The sequence below is a fragment of the Salmo salar genome, chromosome ssa25 (assembly GCF_905237065.1).
Source record: "Salmo salar chromosome ssa25, Ssal_v3.1, whole genome shotgun sequence".
NCBI classification, from domain to species: domain Eukaryota; kingdom Metazoa; phylum Chordata; class Actinopteri; order Salmoniformes; family Salmonidae; genus Salmo; species Salmo salar.
In genome coordinates this window covers 44415378-44433054 of record NC_059466.1, presented here as the reverse complement: position 1 = coordinate 44433054, position 17677 = coordinate 44415378, and the positions used below count along the sequence as shown (strand labels likewise).

The 17677-nt window shown below is 41.3% G+C and overlaps 1 protein-coding gene across 2 annotated transcripts in view; it reads right to left on the bottom strand.

Annotated features, from left to right (window-relative positions):
- The window catches only part of LOC106586809 (rho GTPase-activating protein 6), a 76385-nt gene that overhangs the window by 31636 nt on the left and 27072 nt on the right, over positions 1–17677 (bottom strand). The window contains exon 1 of one of the 2 annotated variants that reach the window (XM_014174485.2): positions 7046–7313. The exons of the other annotated variant lie outside the window; for it this stretch is intronic. Within the exon in view, the coding sequence (XP_014029960.2) occupies positions 7046–7087 (42 nt within the window). The 5' untranslated portion in view covers positions 7088–7313. Of the gene's footprint in view, positions 1–7045; positions 7314–17677 lie in introns of those variants that run through there. 2 annotated transcript variants of the gene reach the window in all.

Here is a 17677-nt window from a genome sequence, read left to right as displayed (position 1 = left end):
AGTGGTCCGTCCTCGATGCAATTAAAAAAAGAGAAAGTGTTAGCCATCATTCAGTGAAGTACAATGAGCGGAAATGAGCAAGGTAAACACAAAGTAGTGAGACTGACAGCTCAGAATACAGCCATTAACCACACTTGAGATAGGTATGTTGGGTGATGAATATTCCTCCCTGTTCAGGAAGCCATTGAATGGAACATTTCACTAGTCCTGTTCTCCACAAAGACTTCAAACTGCGGCTTGACTAATTTTAGAAACAAATACCGAAAACAAAGTAAAGCTGGTGCTCATTTCCCAAAACCTCTACAACAAGCCCAACACTAATATGATTAACTAAGAAAGTGGAAGAGACAGCCACCTTCCCAATCTGAACTAAACAGGATTCTGCACGCTGATCAATATTTATGACTGCACCTCAATGAGGTTATTTTCAGGTTGGTTGACTGTTCATTGACTTTCTGATGTCTGGGAAGTTCACAACCTGCCCACACAGCAACCATTTATCTAGATCGAGGGGAAACACACCCACGATTTGTTATTTTCAATCTGATGAGGAGATGATAGATAGGGCATAGTAATAACAGCTTCAGTGGCACCAAAGATAACTAAAGGAAGCTAGATTTTTGGCATATTCAAAACAATACCATAGGATTTTTTTATAGACATTGTGAACCAAAACAGCCTGCAATGATTCATATTATTGAGCTTTTACTAATATAGTGTTGTTGGAATAATGGTGTAAAACAGTTTATCATACTTCATACAGTACTTCTTGCTTTTAAGCAAAAGGTCAAATATTATTCAGCTACAAGGAGACTCCACAATAATGTGTTATCCTTCACACTACATGAAGCACAAGGTCAGATGCACATATTTTCAAGGATAATTAATACAAAACTTTATTTAAAAGTGACCATGTAAGTTGCAGTATGATTTCCCTCCTACAGTTTTTACATGAATCACTGAGGTCCAATAAGATTCATAAAAAATATGGCTTTAGCTCAATGGGCTTCTTACATGTATTTGTTTAGTTTTTACATTTGAGTCATTTAGCAGACGTTCTTATCCAGATCGACTTACAGCAGCAATAAGGGTTAAGTGCCTTGCTCAAGGGCAAATTGACAGATTTTTCACCAAGTCGTCTCAGGGATTCGACCCAGCAACCTTTCGGTTAACTGCTAGGGTACCTACAGCCAAAGTCATATTGATAACCCTGGTTCGAAACCAGGTCAGTAACATCTGCAAACAGAAAAATCTAAAGCCTTGCACAGCTCCAGACTTCACTGAAAGCACTATAGCAGGGATCATCAACTTCACTGAACAAAAATATAAACACAACATGTGTTTGTCCCATGTTTCATGAGCTGAAATAAAAGATCCCAGAAATGTTCTGTATGCACAAAAAGCTTATTTCTCTCAAATTTGGCACACAAATTTGTTTCCATCCCTGTTAGTGAGCATTTCTCTTTTGCTAAGATATTCCATCCACCTGACAGGTGTGGCATATTAACAAGCTGATTAAACAGCATGATCCTTACACAGGCACACTTTGTGCTGGGACATGGCCACTCTTAAATTTGCAGTTTTGTTACAAACCACAATGTCACAGATGTCTCAAGTTTAGAGGGAGCATGCAATTGTCATGCTGACTGCAAGAATGACCTCCAGAGCTGTTGCCAGAGAAAGTAATGATAATTTCTCTACCATAAGCCACCTCCACCATCGTTTTAGAGAATTTGGCAGTACGTCCAACCGGCCTCACAACCGCAGACCACGTTTAGCCACGCCAGCCCAGGACTGACACATCTGGCTTCGTCACCTGCGGGATCGTCTGAGACCAACCACCCAGGCAGCTGATTAAACTGAGGAGTATTTATGTCCGTAATAAAGCCATTTTGTGGGAAAAAACTCATTCTGATTTGCTGGGCCTGGCTCCCCAGTGGTTGGGCCTATGCCCTCCCAGGCCCACCCATGGCTGCACCCCAACCAAGTCATGTGAAATCCATAGATTAGGCCCTAAATAATTTATTTAAATTGACTGATATCCTTATATGAACTGTAAAATCGTTTAAATTGTTGCATGTGGCGTTTATATTTGTGTTCAGTATAGATTCAGCCGCGGGACGATTTCTTTCTTGAGCGGATGGTCAGGGGGCCGCAACATAATTACAAATATTTTGTAGATAGAAAATTGACCGCAAGAAGCCCAAACAGATACAGTAGGGGGAAAAAGTATTTGATCCCCTGCTGATTTTGTACGTTTGCCCACTGATAAAGAAAGGATCGGTCTATAATTTTAATGGTAGGTTTATTTGAACAGTGAGAGACAGAATAACAACAAAAATATCCAGAAAAACGCATGTCAAAAATGTTATAAATTGATTTGCATTTTAATGAGGGAAATAAGTATTTGACCCCCTCTCAATCAGAAAGATTTCTGGCTCCCAGGTGTCTTTTATACAGGTAACGAGCTGAGATTAGGAGCACACTATTAAAGGGAGTGCTCCTAACCGCAGCTTGTTACCTGTAAAAAAGACACCTGTCCACAGAAGCAATCAATCAATCAGATTCCAAACTCACCACCATGGCCAAGACCAAAGAGCTCTCCAAGGATGTCAGGGACAAGATTGTAGACCTACACAAGGCTGGAATGGGCTACAAGACCATCGCCAAGCAGCTTGGTGAGAAGGTGGCAACATTTGGTGCGATTATTCGCAAATGGAAGAAACACAAAAGAACTGTCAATCTCCCTCGGCCTGGGGCTCCATGCAAGATCTCACCTCGTGGGGTTGCAATGATCATGAGAACGGTGAGGAATCAGCCCAGAACTACACGGGAGGTTCTTGTCAATGATCTCAAGGCAGCTGGGACCATAGTCACCAAGAAAACAATTGGTAACACACTACGCCATGAAGGACTGAAATCCTGCAGCGCCCACAAGGTCCCCCTGCTCAAGAATACATATACATGCCCGTCTGAAGTTTGCCAATAAACATCTGAATGATTCAGAGGACAACTGGTGAAAGTGTTGTGGTCAGATGAGACCAAAATGGAGCTCTTTGGCATCAACTCAACTCGCCGTGTTTGGAGGAGGAGGAATGCTGCCTATGACCCCAAGAACACCATCTCCACCGTCAAACATGGAGGTGGAAACATTATGCTTTGGGGGTGTTTTTCTGCTAAGGGGACAGGACAACTTCACCGCATCAAAGGGACGATGGACGGGGCCACGTACCGTCAAATCTTGGGTAAGAACATCCTTACCTCAGCCAGGGCATTGAAAATGGGTCGTGGATGGGCATTCCAGCATGACAATGACCCAAAACACACGGCCAAGGCAACAAAGGAGTGGCTCAAGAAGAAGCACATTAAGGTCCTGGAGTGGCCTAGCCAGTCTCCAGACCTTAATCCCATAGAAAATCTGTGGAGGGAGCTGAACGTTCGAGTTGCCAAACGTCAGCCTCGAAACCTTAATGACTTGGAGAAGATCTGCAAAGAGGAGTGGGACAAAATCCTTCCTGAGATGTGTGCAAACCTGGTGGCCAACTACAAGAAACGTCTGACCTCTGTGATTGCGAACAAGGGTTTTGCAACCAAGTACTAAGTCATGTTTTGCAGAGGGGTCAAATACTTATTTCCCTCATTAAAATGCAAATCATTTTATAACATTTTTGACATGTGTTTTTCTGGATTTTTTTGTTGTTATTCTGTCTCTCACTGTTCAAATAAACCTACCATTAAAATTATAGACTGATCATTTCTTTGTCAGTGGGCAAACGTACAAAATCAGCAGGGGATCAAATACTTTTTTCCCCCACTGTATAATATTTGACTAAAACATCATTTTAAACCTTGCTTACATTGTATACTATCGCATATACACTATATATACAAAAGTATGTGGACACCCCTTCAAATTAGTGGATTCAGCTATTTTAGCCACACCCGTTGCTGACAGTTGTATAAAATCGAGCACATAGCCATGCAATCTCCAGAGAGAAACATTGGCAGTACGAAGAGCTCAGTGACTTTCAACGTGGCACCATCATAGGATGCCACCTTTCTGCTATGCGGACAATACACAGCTGTACATTTCGATGAAACATGGTGAAGGCCCAAAATTGCCCTCCCTGGAAGCCTGTGTTTCAGACATAAGGAAGTGGATGGCGGGCACATTTTTTACTTTTAAACTCAGACAAAACAGAGATGCTAGTTCTAGCTCCCAAGAAACAAAGAGATCTTCAGTTGGATCTGACAATTAATCTTGATGGTTGTACAGTCGTCTCAAATAAAACTGTGAAGGACCTTGGCGTTACTCTGGACCCTGATCTCTCTTTTGACGAACATATCAAGACTATTTCAAAGACAGCTTTTTTCCATCTATGTAACACTGCAAAAATCTGAAACTTTCTGTCCAAAAATGATACAGAAAAGTTAATCCATGCTTTGTCACTTCTAGATTAGACTATTGCAATGCTCTACTTTCCGGCTACCCGGATAAAGCACTAAATAAACTTCAGTTAGTGCTAAACACGGCTGCTAGAATCTTGACTAGAACCCAAAAATGTGATCATATTACTCCAGTGCTAGCCTCTCTACACAGGCTTCCTGTTAAGGCAAGGGCTGATTTAAAGGTTTTACTGCTAAACTACAAAGCATTACATGGGCTTGCTCCTACCAATCTCTCCCATTTGGTCCTGCCGTACATACCTACACGTACGCTACGGTCACAAGACGCAGGCCTCCTTATTGTCCCTAGAATTTCTAAGCAAACAACTGGAGGCAGGGATTTCTCCTATAGAGCTCCATTTTTATGGAATGGTCTGCCTACCCATGTGAGAGACGCAGACTCGGTCTCAACCTTTAAGTCTTTATTGAAGACTCATCTCTTCAGTAGGTCCTATGATTGCGTGTAGTCTGGCCCAGGGGTGTGAAGGTGAACGGAAAGGCACTGGAGCGACGAACCACCCTTGCTGTCTATGCCTGGCTGGTTCCCCTCTTTCCACTGGGATTCTCTGCCTCTAACCCTATTACGGGGCTGAGTCACTGGCTTACTGGTGCTCTTCCATGCCGTCCCTAGGAGGGGTGCGTCACTTGAGTGAGTTGAGTCACTGACGTGATCTTCCTGTCCGGGTTTGGCGCCCCCCTCGGATTCGTGCCGTGGGGGAGATCTTCGTGGGCTATACTCGGCCTTGTCTCAGGGTAGTAAGTTGGTGGTTAAAGATATCCCTCTAGTGGTGTGGGGGCTGTGCTTTGGCAAAGTGGGTGGGGTTATATCCTGCCTGGTTGGCCCTGTATAGCAGCAAACGGGAGACCAACTCCTTATTGATGCCCATAATTTTGGAATGAGATGTTAGACGAGCAGGTGTCCACATACTTTTGGTCATGTAGAGTATCTCTCTATTATGTGTGGGATTACTTACGAACATATTTCCAAAAATAAAATCACTTGGCGCTGATTTGTTGGTCTTTTGCATTGTTTTTATGTCCAACAATTTAACATTTTAAATAAAAACATTTCTATTTTTTTCTCCAAACTAGGGGGACAAAGAAAATCACCCAGATGGGGAACCCTGCACTAAAGTATAGTTACGCTGTTTTAGGGGGTGGCGACACAATCTCAGATATGTTATGTTTTCTAAAACCTAAACAAACTATATCACAAATTCTAGAGATTCAACTTAGATTAGCCTTCAGACATACTCCAAGAGGTGGCTGATAATGTCTGAACTGATCATAAATGCTTTCAGTAGAAAAGCAAGTTCTTTTGACACGATGTTGTCAGTCAGTCAGTCCCATAATATTTACTAAGAATTCATGCTGGTTCTGAGTCATCATAACCCACAGTCCTTGTACCACTCACGGTCCTAAGTAACACAATGTAATATGAGATGCACTGGCAGAACTCCCTCTCATTTCTGTCAGTGAATTACATTCTAAAATCATCTTGAAAAGCGAGAAATAGTAATATGAGATGCACTGGCAGAACTCCCTCTCATTTCTGTCAGTGAATTACATTCTAAAATCATCTTGAAAAGCGAGAAATTAGCTGTAAACTTAAGCAATTAACAGAGTTGCTTAACAAGTTCCCCCAATGAATCATTAGTGCAAGGTGTCTTGAGCATTAATCCCAGCAGTGATGTAGAACATGCTTTGTGCAGCAATATAGACGGTGAGGAGGACTCACTCTCCCATTGTGGAATTCAGTTTCCCAGTTATAGCCTCAGGTAGGTTCCTTATAGGCCAGGTATGGGGTCAAAGTTCATAGACGCCTGATGGCTTGAACTCACCTAGATTACTGTCTGTAGACTATCACACCCTGTCACCCAGCCCAATTACAGCTTGTGAAGCTACCCACTGGGCACACACTGGTTTCAACGTCATTTCAATGAAATTAAGTTGAACCAACGTGGAATAGACGGTGAATTGAAGTCTGTGCCCAGTGGGTATGCGTATTGGTTTTTAGCCAAACACACCGCTGATATCACATGATAAGAGGTCATGCACGATTGCTTACTAAAATACCCACATGACTGACTCAGAGATCCACCTAATAAATATGGGGAACTCCTCATGGACAAGACAAAGGGGAAGCCACCTGCTCTTCAGCGTTCCTGTTGCCTACCCTTCACTGTTAATTACTGGGCAGCAATGTACTGTATATGAGACGTCACTGTAAAGCCACACGGTCACGTGCATGTAGCCTTGCATTAAAGACTGGAACACAAACAAAAACAAAACAAACGACGGAGAAACGGAGTCCCATTACATTTTAATTGTGATTATTTCTAGGATATAACACAATGCACTGCATTACATGTGAGGAGCATTACTTTTTTTTAACATAATTTGAAGTTATATGTCATATAAAAGTCTGAAGAGAAGCAGAAATGAGGCATTTCCAATTACAACTAATATCTCCAAAATGATGTTATCGCTGACACTATCGAACCCCCATTTTTTATACAACATTTAGGAAATTCTCAATATCTTGGTTAAACATTTCGTACGCAAATGTTGGTTTGTTCAAAAAGTCTACAATACTTACAAGGTATGAGATGCGCCTGTTGAAGGGTACGAGGTCCCCCATGGTCCGAATACATAGACAGCCCGCTACACAGAGCGTTTGTGGAGTTACATTTTAATTTACATCAAGTTTGCTGAAATGTAAGTGGCTACGTCAATGACTGCAAATAGATAACATGTAAGATGTTGCTATATTTGCCCTCAGTTTTACTTCATTGTCGTTTATCTCTCATTTGCGCTTCCCCATGTCTGGTGAAGCTTAGGTCCTTGAAGAACGAAGCGCAAGGAAGCCTGACGATAAACGGGGCGGGGAAGTTAGATGCGCTCTCTCTCTATTAGAAAGTTCAACAACTCAGTTATTAACGACGTGATAACAAACACTGTCAAAATCCTCAGAAAAATTCCGCCATTTGTGTTTTAAGGCATATTAAACATGCCATCCTTCACACAATACATATTTCCCAATCCAAAATGTATCGACTTTTCTCACTGAGAAAAGACTAGCGGTCATACCTCAACATCATTCAATATTGTATTTACGTTCCACTATCAATGTGCTGTCCGTGAAATCTATTTGCGTGAATAATCTGCAATGCAGACCATTTGGTTGAGGAAGTTTTGAATGGAGGAATGTCTGTGTCTTAATAAAAACTTTGTTTATACAGTATGAAATGTCCAGACCAGATGTAATGCATCAGGACATGCAGATAAATGTAAAGACCTTTGTAATGTAGTAAGTATATGGGTAGCCTACTTAAATGATGTGTTATGCAAACGACAATGCTATGACCCTGCTAAACATGAATTACACTATATACTATGATGTAGTTGTATTAACCTGCTTCTCATGCTTGAAAATATATTACATCCAAATGAGATCCAGTCTACATGGTTACAACATGGTCCCATTAGCCTACTGTCCACAAAGGGTAAACAAATGTCTCTATTGCCTGAGAATGTGGATTGACTCTCCCTTATGGAGAAGATAAACGGACATGTTTATTATTACTGTGACATGCTGACATCTTCAGCAGCTTTGCCCATCTAAACAGGAACAACTCCTGTTTGAACAAAACAAACAAACTGCAGGTAGAGGCCAAAAACCGTGACCACTCTGTTTTTGCACAACAAATCTAAGTTATAACCCCCAACTTTCGACCGCATTCTTGGGATTAGCCTGAAGATCGAGTTTCAAGACATGAGGACACAGTACTTGTGCAAGGATGAACAAAAATGTAAGTGTTTTTCATTGAATATCAGCTTGTTTGACTGGGGTTGTATTTTACATTGTTTTTCTATAACATTTATTATCATATTTATAAATTGTGGCATTTTTATGATGCAAAGACACAATGTTTTCTGTCATTAGAATTAACCATTTTTCAAGCCAATAACTATTTTTGGCTCAGGGGTTCAAAATGATTAGAAGAAACTATCATCTGACTAGGAACATAGTTGTTTAAAGCCTATAAATGTGGAAAATTTGACTTTTAATGAGACTTTTAATCAGACTCATGGGATAGCTTTCCTCTGCAAGATAATGGCTCAGTAAAGTTTGATCCAAAATATATCTGATGAAATGGGGTTACAATTTTAAAAAGCTCTTGAGATTGGCATTGCAATCCTCTGTTTTCTCAGTATAGTGTGGAGCAAAGGAGGCTGCTGAGGGGAGGACAGTTCATAAGAATGTCTGGAACGGAGCGAATGGAATGTATTTAATTTCATTACACTTATCCCGCTCCAGCCATTACCACAAGCCCATCCTCCCCAATTAAGGTGCCACCAATTCCCTGTGGTGTGGGGGAATACCAAGATGCCTAGCCCACCAGAAACAGCCATGCATTGCGTAACATTCAGAGCAGGTTGTGCTTTGCTAGCACACTGATCCCATCGCAAAGCCTAACTAATTTGATAATTTGAAACCATCCAAACAGCTGGATCTTCATTTTGACTACTTTCTTATGTCATTCTCGGTGGCAACAAAAGTTTAAAAAAGTGTTAATAGGGGACAGAATGCGGTCGGACCGTCAAATAATTGGCATATCCACTACCGTTCAAAAGTTTGGGTCGCTTAGAAAATGTCTTGTTTTTGAAAGAAAAGCACTTTTTTTTTGGTCCCATGAAATAACATCAAATTGATCAGAAATACAGTGTAGACATTGTTAATGTTGTAAATGTATATTGTAGCTCAAGATGGCTGATTTTTTATGGAATATCTACATAGGCGTACAGAGGTCCATTTTCAGCAACCATCACTCCTGTGTTCCAATGGCACGTTGTGTTAGCTAATCCAAGTTTATCATTTTAAAAGGCTAGTTGATAATTAGAAAACCCTTTTGCAATTATGCTAGCACAGCTGAAAACTGAGCATCAGCATTTGTGGGTTCGATTACAGGCTTAAAATGGCCAGAAACAAAGAACCTTCTTCTGAAACGTCAGTCTATTCTTGTTCTGAGAAATGAAGGCTATTCCATGCGAGAAATTGCCAAGAAACTGAAGATCTCGTACAATGCTGTGTACTACTCCCTTCACAGAACAGTGCAAACTGGCTCTAATCAGAATAGAAGGAGAGTGGGAGGCCCCAGTGCACAACTGAGCAAGTGGACAAGTACATTAGAGTGTCTAGTTTGAGAAACAGACGCCTCACAAGTCCTCAACTTGCAGCTTCATTAAATAGTACCCGCAAAACAGTCTCAACATCAACAGTGAAGAGGTGACTCCGGGATGCTGGCCTTCTAGGCAGAGTTGCAAAGAAAAAGTAATATCTCAGACTGGCCAATAAAAAAAAAGATTAAGATGGGCAAAATAACACAGACACTGGACAGAGGAACTCCGCCTAGAAGGCCAGCATCCCGGAGTCACCTCTTCACTGTTGATGTTGAGATTGGTGTTTTCCGGGTACTATTTAATGTTGAAGAATGGTCTTTTCCCCTTTGTTCAGAAATGAAATAATATCCAAAATATTGGTATTTTTAAATATTACATTTACATTTATTTTCAGACCCTTTACTCAGTACTTTGCTGAAGAGATGTTTGATCGTGTTCAAGTGGCTGGGCCACTCAAGGACATTCGGAGACTTGTCCCGAAGCCACTCTCACATTTTCTTGGCTGTGTGCTTAGGGTTGACGTCTTGTTGGAAGGTGAACCTTTGCCCCAGTCTGAGGTCCTGAGCGCTCTGGAGCAGGTTTTCATCAAGGACCTGTCTGTACTTTGCTCCGTTCATCTTTCCCTCATTTCTGACTAGTCTCCCAGTCCCTGCCACTGAAAAACATCCCCACAGCATGATACTGCCACCACCATGGTTCACCGTAGGGAGGGTGCCAGGTTTCCTCCACACGTGATGCTTGGCATTCAGGCCAAAGAAATCAATCTTGGTTTCATCAGACCAGATAATCTTGTTTCTCATGGTCTGAGTTTCTTTAGATGCCTTTTGGCAAACTCCGATGTGGGCTGTCATTTGCGTTTTACTGAAGAGTGGCTTCCGTCAGGCAACTCTACCATGTAGGCATGATTGGTGAAGTGCTGCAGAGATGGCTGTCCTTCTGGAAGGTTCTCCCATCTCCACAGAGGAACTCTGGAGCTCTGTCAGAGGACAATCAGGTTCTTGGTCACCTTCCTGAACAAGACCCTTCTCCCCCGATTGGCCAGGCCAGCTCTAGGAAGAGACTTGGTGGTTCCAAATTTCTTCCATTTAAGAATAATGGAGGCCAATGTGTTCTTGGGGACCTTCAATGCTGCAGAAATGCTTTGGTACCCTTCCCCAGATCTGTGCATCAACACAATCCTGTCTCGGAGCTCAACTGACAATTCCTTCAACCTCATGGGTTGGTTTTTGCTCTGACATGCATTGTCAACTGTGGGACCTTATATAGACAGGTGTGTGCCTTTCCAAATCATGTCCAATCAATTGAATTTACCCATGCCAAATCTTTCCAGCCTCCTGAGGGGGGATAGGCGTTGTCGTGCCCTCTTTACTATCTTTCTTTGTGTATTTGGACCATGATAGTTTGTTGGTGATGTGGACACCAAGGAACTAGAAGCTCTCAACCTGCTCCACTACAGCCCCGTTGATGAGAATGGGGGCGTGCTCGGCCCTCCTTTTCCTGTAGTCCACGATCAGCTCCTTTGTCTTGATCACGTTGAGGGAGAGGTTGTTGTCCTGACACCACACTGCCAGGTCTCTGATCTCCTCCCTATAGGCTGTCTCATAGTTGTCTGTGATCAGGCCTACCACCGTTGTGTTGTCGGCAAACTTAATGATGGTGTTGGAGTCGTGCTTGGCCACGCTGTCGTTGGTGAACAGGGAGTACAGGAGGGGACTAAGCACACACCCCTGATGGGCCCCCGTGTTGAGGATAAGCGTGGCAGATGTGTTGTTGCCTACCTTTAACATCTGGAGTGGACCGTCAGGAAGTCCAGGATCCAGTTGCAGAGGAAGGTGTATAGTCCCAGGTTCCTTAGCTTATTGATGAGCTTTGAGGACACTATGGTCTTGAATGCTGAGCTGTAGTCAATGAACAGCATTCTCACATAGGTGTTCCTTTTGTCCAGGTGGTAAAGGGCAGTGTTGATTGCAATAGAGATTGCGTCATCTGTGGATCTGTTGGGGCGGTATGCAAATTGCAGTGGGTCTAGGGTTTCTGGGATGATGATGTTGATGTGAGCCATGACCAGCCTTTCAAAGCACTTCATGGCTACAGACGGTAGTCGGTAGTCATTTAGGAAGGTTACCTTGGTGTTCTTGGGCACAGGGACTATGGTGGTCTGTTTGAAACATGTAGGTATTACAGACTCGGCCAAGGAGAAGTTGAACATGTCAGTGAAGACACTTGCCAGTTGGTCAGCACATGCTCGGAGTACATGTTCTGGTAATCCGCCTGGCTTTGCGGCCTTGTGGATGTTGACCTGTTTAAAGGTCTTACTCACATAAGTGAGCGTGATCACACAGTCGTCCGGAACAGCTGGTGCTCTCATGCATGCTTCAGTGTTGCTTATCTCAAAGCGCGCATAGAAGTCGTTTAGCTCGTCTGGTAGGCTTGTGTCACTGGGGAGCTCGCGGCTGGGCTTCCCTTTGTAGTTGGTAATAGTTTGCAAGCCCTGCCACATCCGACCGGTGTAGTAGGATTCAATCTTAGTCCTGTATTGACTCTTTGCCTGTTTGATGGTTCATCTTAGGACATAGCGGGATTTTTTATAAACGTCTGTGTTAGAGTCCCGCTCCTTGAAAGTGGCAGCTCTACCCTTTAGCTCAGTGCGGATGTTGCCTGTAATCCATGGCTTCTGGTTGGGGTAGGTACGGTCACTGTGGGGACAACGTCATCGATGCACTTATTGATGAAGCCGGTGACTGATGTGGTATACTCCTCAATGCCATTGGATGAGTCCGGGAACATGTTCCAGTCTGTGCTAGCAAAACAATCCTGTAGCTTATCATCTGCATCAACTGACCACTTCTGCATATTGATTAATTAATTACATAGTATTCATTTTATGGTTTTAGCAGGAACTGGTTACATCTGGTTTTCTACATCAAACCTCAAACTGCCTTATTACCTTATTATCTCCAGTTTTGGCTTTAGCTATTGGTATAATGATATGAGTATAATGATATGAGTTTAATGATATGAGTATAATGATATGAGTATAATGATATGAGTATAATGATATTAGTATAATTATTTGAGTATAATAATATGAGTTTAATTAAATGAGTAAAACGATATGAGTTTAATATGAGTAAAATGATATGAGTAAAATGATGTGAGTAGAATGATATGAGGAGAATGATATTAGCATAATGTTGTATGACACAATAAGATGACATTTATGAAACACCATATTTCAAACAATTAGCAGTACTTAATCAAGCCTAAATTTGATCTTGACTTTTTGTATTTTGTATAGTCGTGGTCTGTGAGAGCTACACAGGATATCGTTTCTGAAAGTCTCCAGCCCTCTGCTCCTCCTCCAAGCCCTCTAGTCTCCTCTCTTCTCTCTAGAGCTCTTAGGAATGCAGACGGCATTCCGTCCAAACTACCCACACTGCAGTCCTCCAGACCCAGACCCACACCTCTCTCTCCCAGTCAGCATCATATCAATCAATCCTGACTTCTCTCTCTCTGGAGGAAATATACAGATTTCCTCTACAGCTTGGAGTCTAAAATCAGAAGACCTGCATTTATTTAATGATGATGGGCATGATGGCCATCTTACAGTACTGATGTATGGCTGATACCGTCTGTGGGTCAAGTATGCCCCTGACTCCCAGCACACCAGAGAAAGTGCATTGGACCAAAGGTCAGACAGAAGAGTCAGTCTGCTGTTATTCCTTCCATCTGCCAGCAAGCTGGAGATGTAGCACCATCCAAACAGGAAGCTGGAGATGTAGCACCCTCCAAACAGGAAGCTGGAGACGTAGCACCACCAAACAGGAAGCTGGAGACATAGCATCATCCAAACAGGAAGCTGGAGATGTAGCACCCTCCAAACAGGAAGCTGGAGACGTAGCACCACCAAACAGGAAGCTGGAGACATAGCATCATCCAAACAGGAAGCTGGAGATGTAGCACCATTTAAACAGGAAAATGTCCAAACATTCCTCTCATGCTATTGAATGCAATGATGCCCTATATAAAAAAAAGTGACATTTGGAGTGTGCAATGGCTGGTTTCACATGTTGGGCTAAATTTGACATGTAAAAAAATCTAACTCATTATGTGGAATTTAATTTTCACATATGAAATACATAACATTTACATTTTAGTCATTCAACAGACGCTCTTATCCAGGGCACGGTTTCCCATAGCGATGGAATTTAGGCTTATGAGTGTTTTAACATTGATCCTTTCCTACAACAGCCGAAGATGTAACATGCGTTTCCCAAAACACCACACAGAGAGAACAGTCGCTAAGTGCGTCGTTGGAGCACGTGTCAATGCTGATAGAATTGAAAGAAAGGGAGCGCTGCTCTCAGATCAGCTTTATCCATTCAAATCTTTCCTTAACAATATAATTATTTAACAATACTGACGACGGATCAACTTCTAGAGGGATATTACCACCTATGGCTGCAAATATTGAGGAGGCTTATTCTAGTGCTTACCCAATAAAAATGCAATAAATCACAGATTTGGCACATCATTGAGCACATATTAGGCTACACATCATGAAATATGTTACCGGCAGTAGCCTACAAGTAGCAAAATAGAACTCAATTGATTGAACATGAAATGTATTTCAATATGATTGAAATAGGCCTAGCCTTTAGCCTACTGTTTATATTTTAATGCGGTCATCTGGGTTTTCATTTGAAGCATCTTTTTGTACGTTGCTTGTTTGTATCATTTGCAAAGACATTAGCAACTTTGTATATGTAGTCAACTTTGTTTTGAAGTTATCTGCGGTCATAGAGAGATAGATAAACCATGTGATTCTATGTTTAGCTGAGATCTTCTGTGTATAAAAGTGACACTGGAGGGCCAAAAAAAGTCTAACGGCGCACTTAGCTGTTCTACGAGTGGTCTGAGGCAGGCGTTAAATTATGAGCATTTTCAAGTGCAACATTAATAACGGTGGCATTGGGAAACAGCTCGTAGATTTGCTCCTACAAACGATGAAGTTAGCATTAAGATGCTTGTGGGAAAACCGGGCCTTGAGCAATTAACAGGATCAATAAGTGTGTTACTCAAGGGCTCATCAACATATTTTTCACCTAGTGGGCTCAGGGATTAGAACTAGAGACCTTTTGGTTATTGGCGTAATGCTCTTAACTGCTAGGCTACCTGCCACTAGGCTACCTGCCACACTAGGCTACCTGCCACACTAGGCTACCTGCCACACTAGGCTACCTGCCACTAGGCTACCTGCCACTAGGCTACCTGCCACTAGGCTACCTGCCACTAGGCTACCTGCCACACTAGGCTACCTGCCACACTAGGCTACCTGCCACACTAGGCTACCTTTCACATGTGAAAATCGAATTTGCTGTTTGACATGTAAGAAATATGTGGAATTTCTAGTTCACATGTGGGGGTGAAATAGTGTTATTCTCCTCACATGTGAAAAGCTGGTGCTAAAATGTTGTAATATCAATGTTTCCACATGTGGAACTGCAAAATCTGTAATACCATTCTGTAAAAAGATTACTTAGCCTACTTCTTATTTCTGAGCCATCCACTCCATTATTACTGCAGTCATCTATGGTGTTGCATTGATATACTGTACATGTTACCAATAAAGGGAGGCATTCGGAGTGTTTTCTGCAGGCGCGGGCCTCTTCTTCATACTGAAAGAAGCCCAGTGAAAAGAACAGAGAAGCTCTCTCTCCGTATCTCCTTATTTTTCTTATCTTGTTTTCCGGTTTGTACGCATGCTTACGTTTTCAAAATCTATAGATAACATGTTTAACTAAACTGTGTTGAGTTTTCTGGTCATTTTGATATATAATTTAATTGTTTTGAGATTTTTCAATTTACTTGAGTGTAGCCAAGCTAAGTAGCTAGCTCATTTTGTATTCAAGTCAATGAGAACATGGCATTTAGGTTGATTTTTTATTTCCGTTAATTTTGGCTCTTAAATAGTTTTAATTTTACAAACAAGGGTACATATTAAGTGTACTTACATGTGGACATATGAACCACGCTAATGACATGTATTTAAAGGCTCCTTTATATATGACATTTGTCTCTAATGGTCGCATGCTAATTGCTGACAGCTAGCTAGCTTAGTAATAGGCGATAGCTAGCCTTCCATCTTGTCCTAGCCAGCTATTTTTTGTTTCTGTTATTGTTAACTGTCCATTTGTTTTTGGCCTAAAAAGGATTTTAATGTATGAATGTGTTTTCTATTGGATTGAATGTAAACAGGTACCTTTACACAATATATTTTTTTTATTTAACTAGGCAAGTCAGTTAAGAACAAAATCTTACTTACAATGACGGCCTAGGAACAGTAGGTTAACTGCCTTGTTCAGGGGCAGAACAACAGATTTTTACCTAGTCAGCTCGGGGATTCAAACTAGCAACCTTTCGGTTACTGGCCCAACGGTCTAACCAATAGGCTACTGGTTCTGACAGCTCCCCTCTCAGAGAGCTGTCAGAGTTAATCAATTAACTCTAGTTAACTTTTTGTAATTTTAGTGGATTTTTTTATTTTATTGTGATTATTTGCATTGTCTGAAAGCGTTCAAAATACACTGAAAACATCCCATATACAGCTAAAAACAACAATATGATCTCAAAACAAGTTGACATTGAGGAACAAGAAAGTGTGCTTTATCAATTTACCAGATTCTCCTAGTCGTTACTTCGACAATCTTCTAATGCTTTTTACATACAAAAATCATAAATTACAGCTCAATTTGATCAAATTCTGAATTTGAGATTTTGAATTGAACTGTCGATATTCACAGTTTGAAAGAAATTGACAGTACATGCTACGTTGGAAGAGAAACCCAGTGTCGGCCCTCTTGGTCTAACGGCCAAAAAATTGGCATCTCCTGGGTTCTAATCCTGCTGGTTACAAAAGCACACATCTGAATCGTAGAATATCACATGTGAAATGTTGGGAAACCACGTGGGGGAGTTATGTGAAAAATGTACTAAACTAAATTACAAATATTTTGTCATTTTAAAAATAAGAATGATTTTGTTTTCAAGGATGTTTATTCTGGAAACCAATATTCATTGGACAATTCTTCTTCCAATGACATGTCATTATTACACATCATTTCATTTAACATTTCATCAATTATAATTGAGTTGAGACAAATGTTATACTATTATAAACACATGTACTGTATAGATTTTGTTGAGCAGGTTATCAGCAGTGTTAAAGTAATATGGTAAATGTCTCCCTCTAAAGGACTTTAGAGGACTTAAATATTATTTATCTGCTGGGAAATACAGGAGATGCTATGCAATAGATTCAAATATAAAATGTCTTCCAAACTATTGATTAATGAAAGCATGTCAATAAAAAGCCAATCATTGAATATTACTTTTCATACATGTTTTGACGTGGCTAATTCATTGAATACAAAGGCTAGTTTAATCTCGTTATTTATAAGAGATGAAAACAACTCATACAAATGATTTAAGAATTTCATATTGCAAAGGGTCAGGTTAGTTCAGGACATAAGATGGTGAATGAAAATAAGTAGCCAGTAGATATCAGCATTGGGCTATACCCTGAGATTCAACTGAGCTTTGCCATCATACTGTATATGGAGGAAAAGACGGAGCATCCCCCATAACAGCCATCGTCATGGAAACAGCAACAGACAGACACAGACACACAGTTGTATCATATACAGGCATTCATTTGAGTCCACAATATTTTGGGTTAAAAAAAAATGACATGACTAAATCTCAACATTTCACATTTTTCTCAAAAGGTGCACCAAGTTTCCTACTGTAGCCGGCAGCAATTTAATAACAAAGCAACGTGATATCCTAAAATCAACCTAAATGAAACCCAAAGCCTCCATAACTAATGCAGCGGAGGTTGCAGATAGACAGAGAATATCCACAGCCACATGAAACATGAATGCACTTACTGTAAGGCTTTGATGCCTAAAGCCGTCATATCAAAGAATCTTTGTAAACATTACGACAAAGCTCTCCTGCTTAGGAGGGGTAGTCCCCTCCTAAGCAG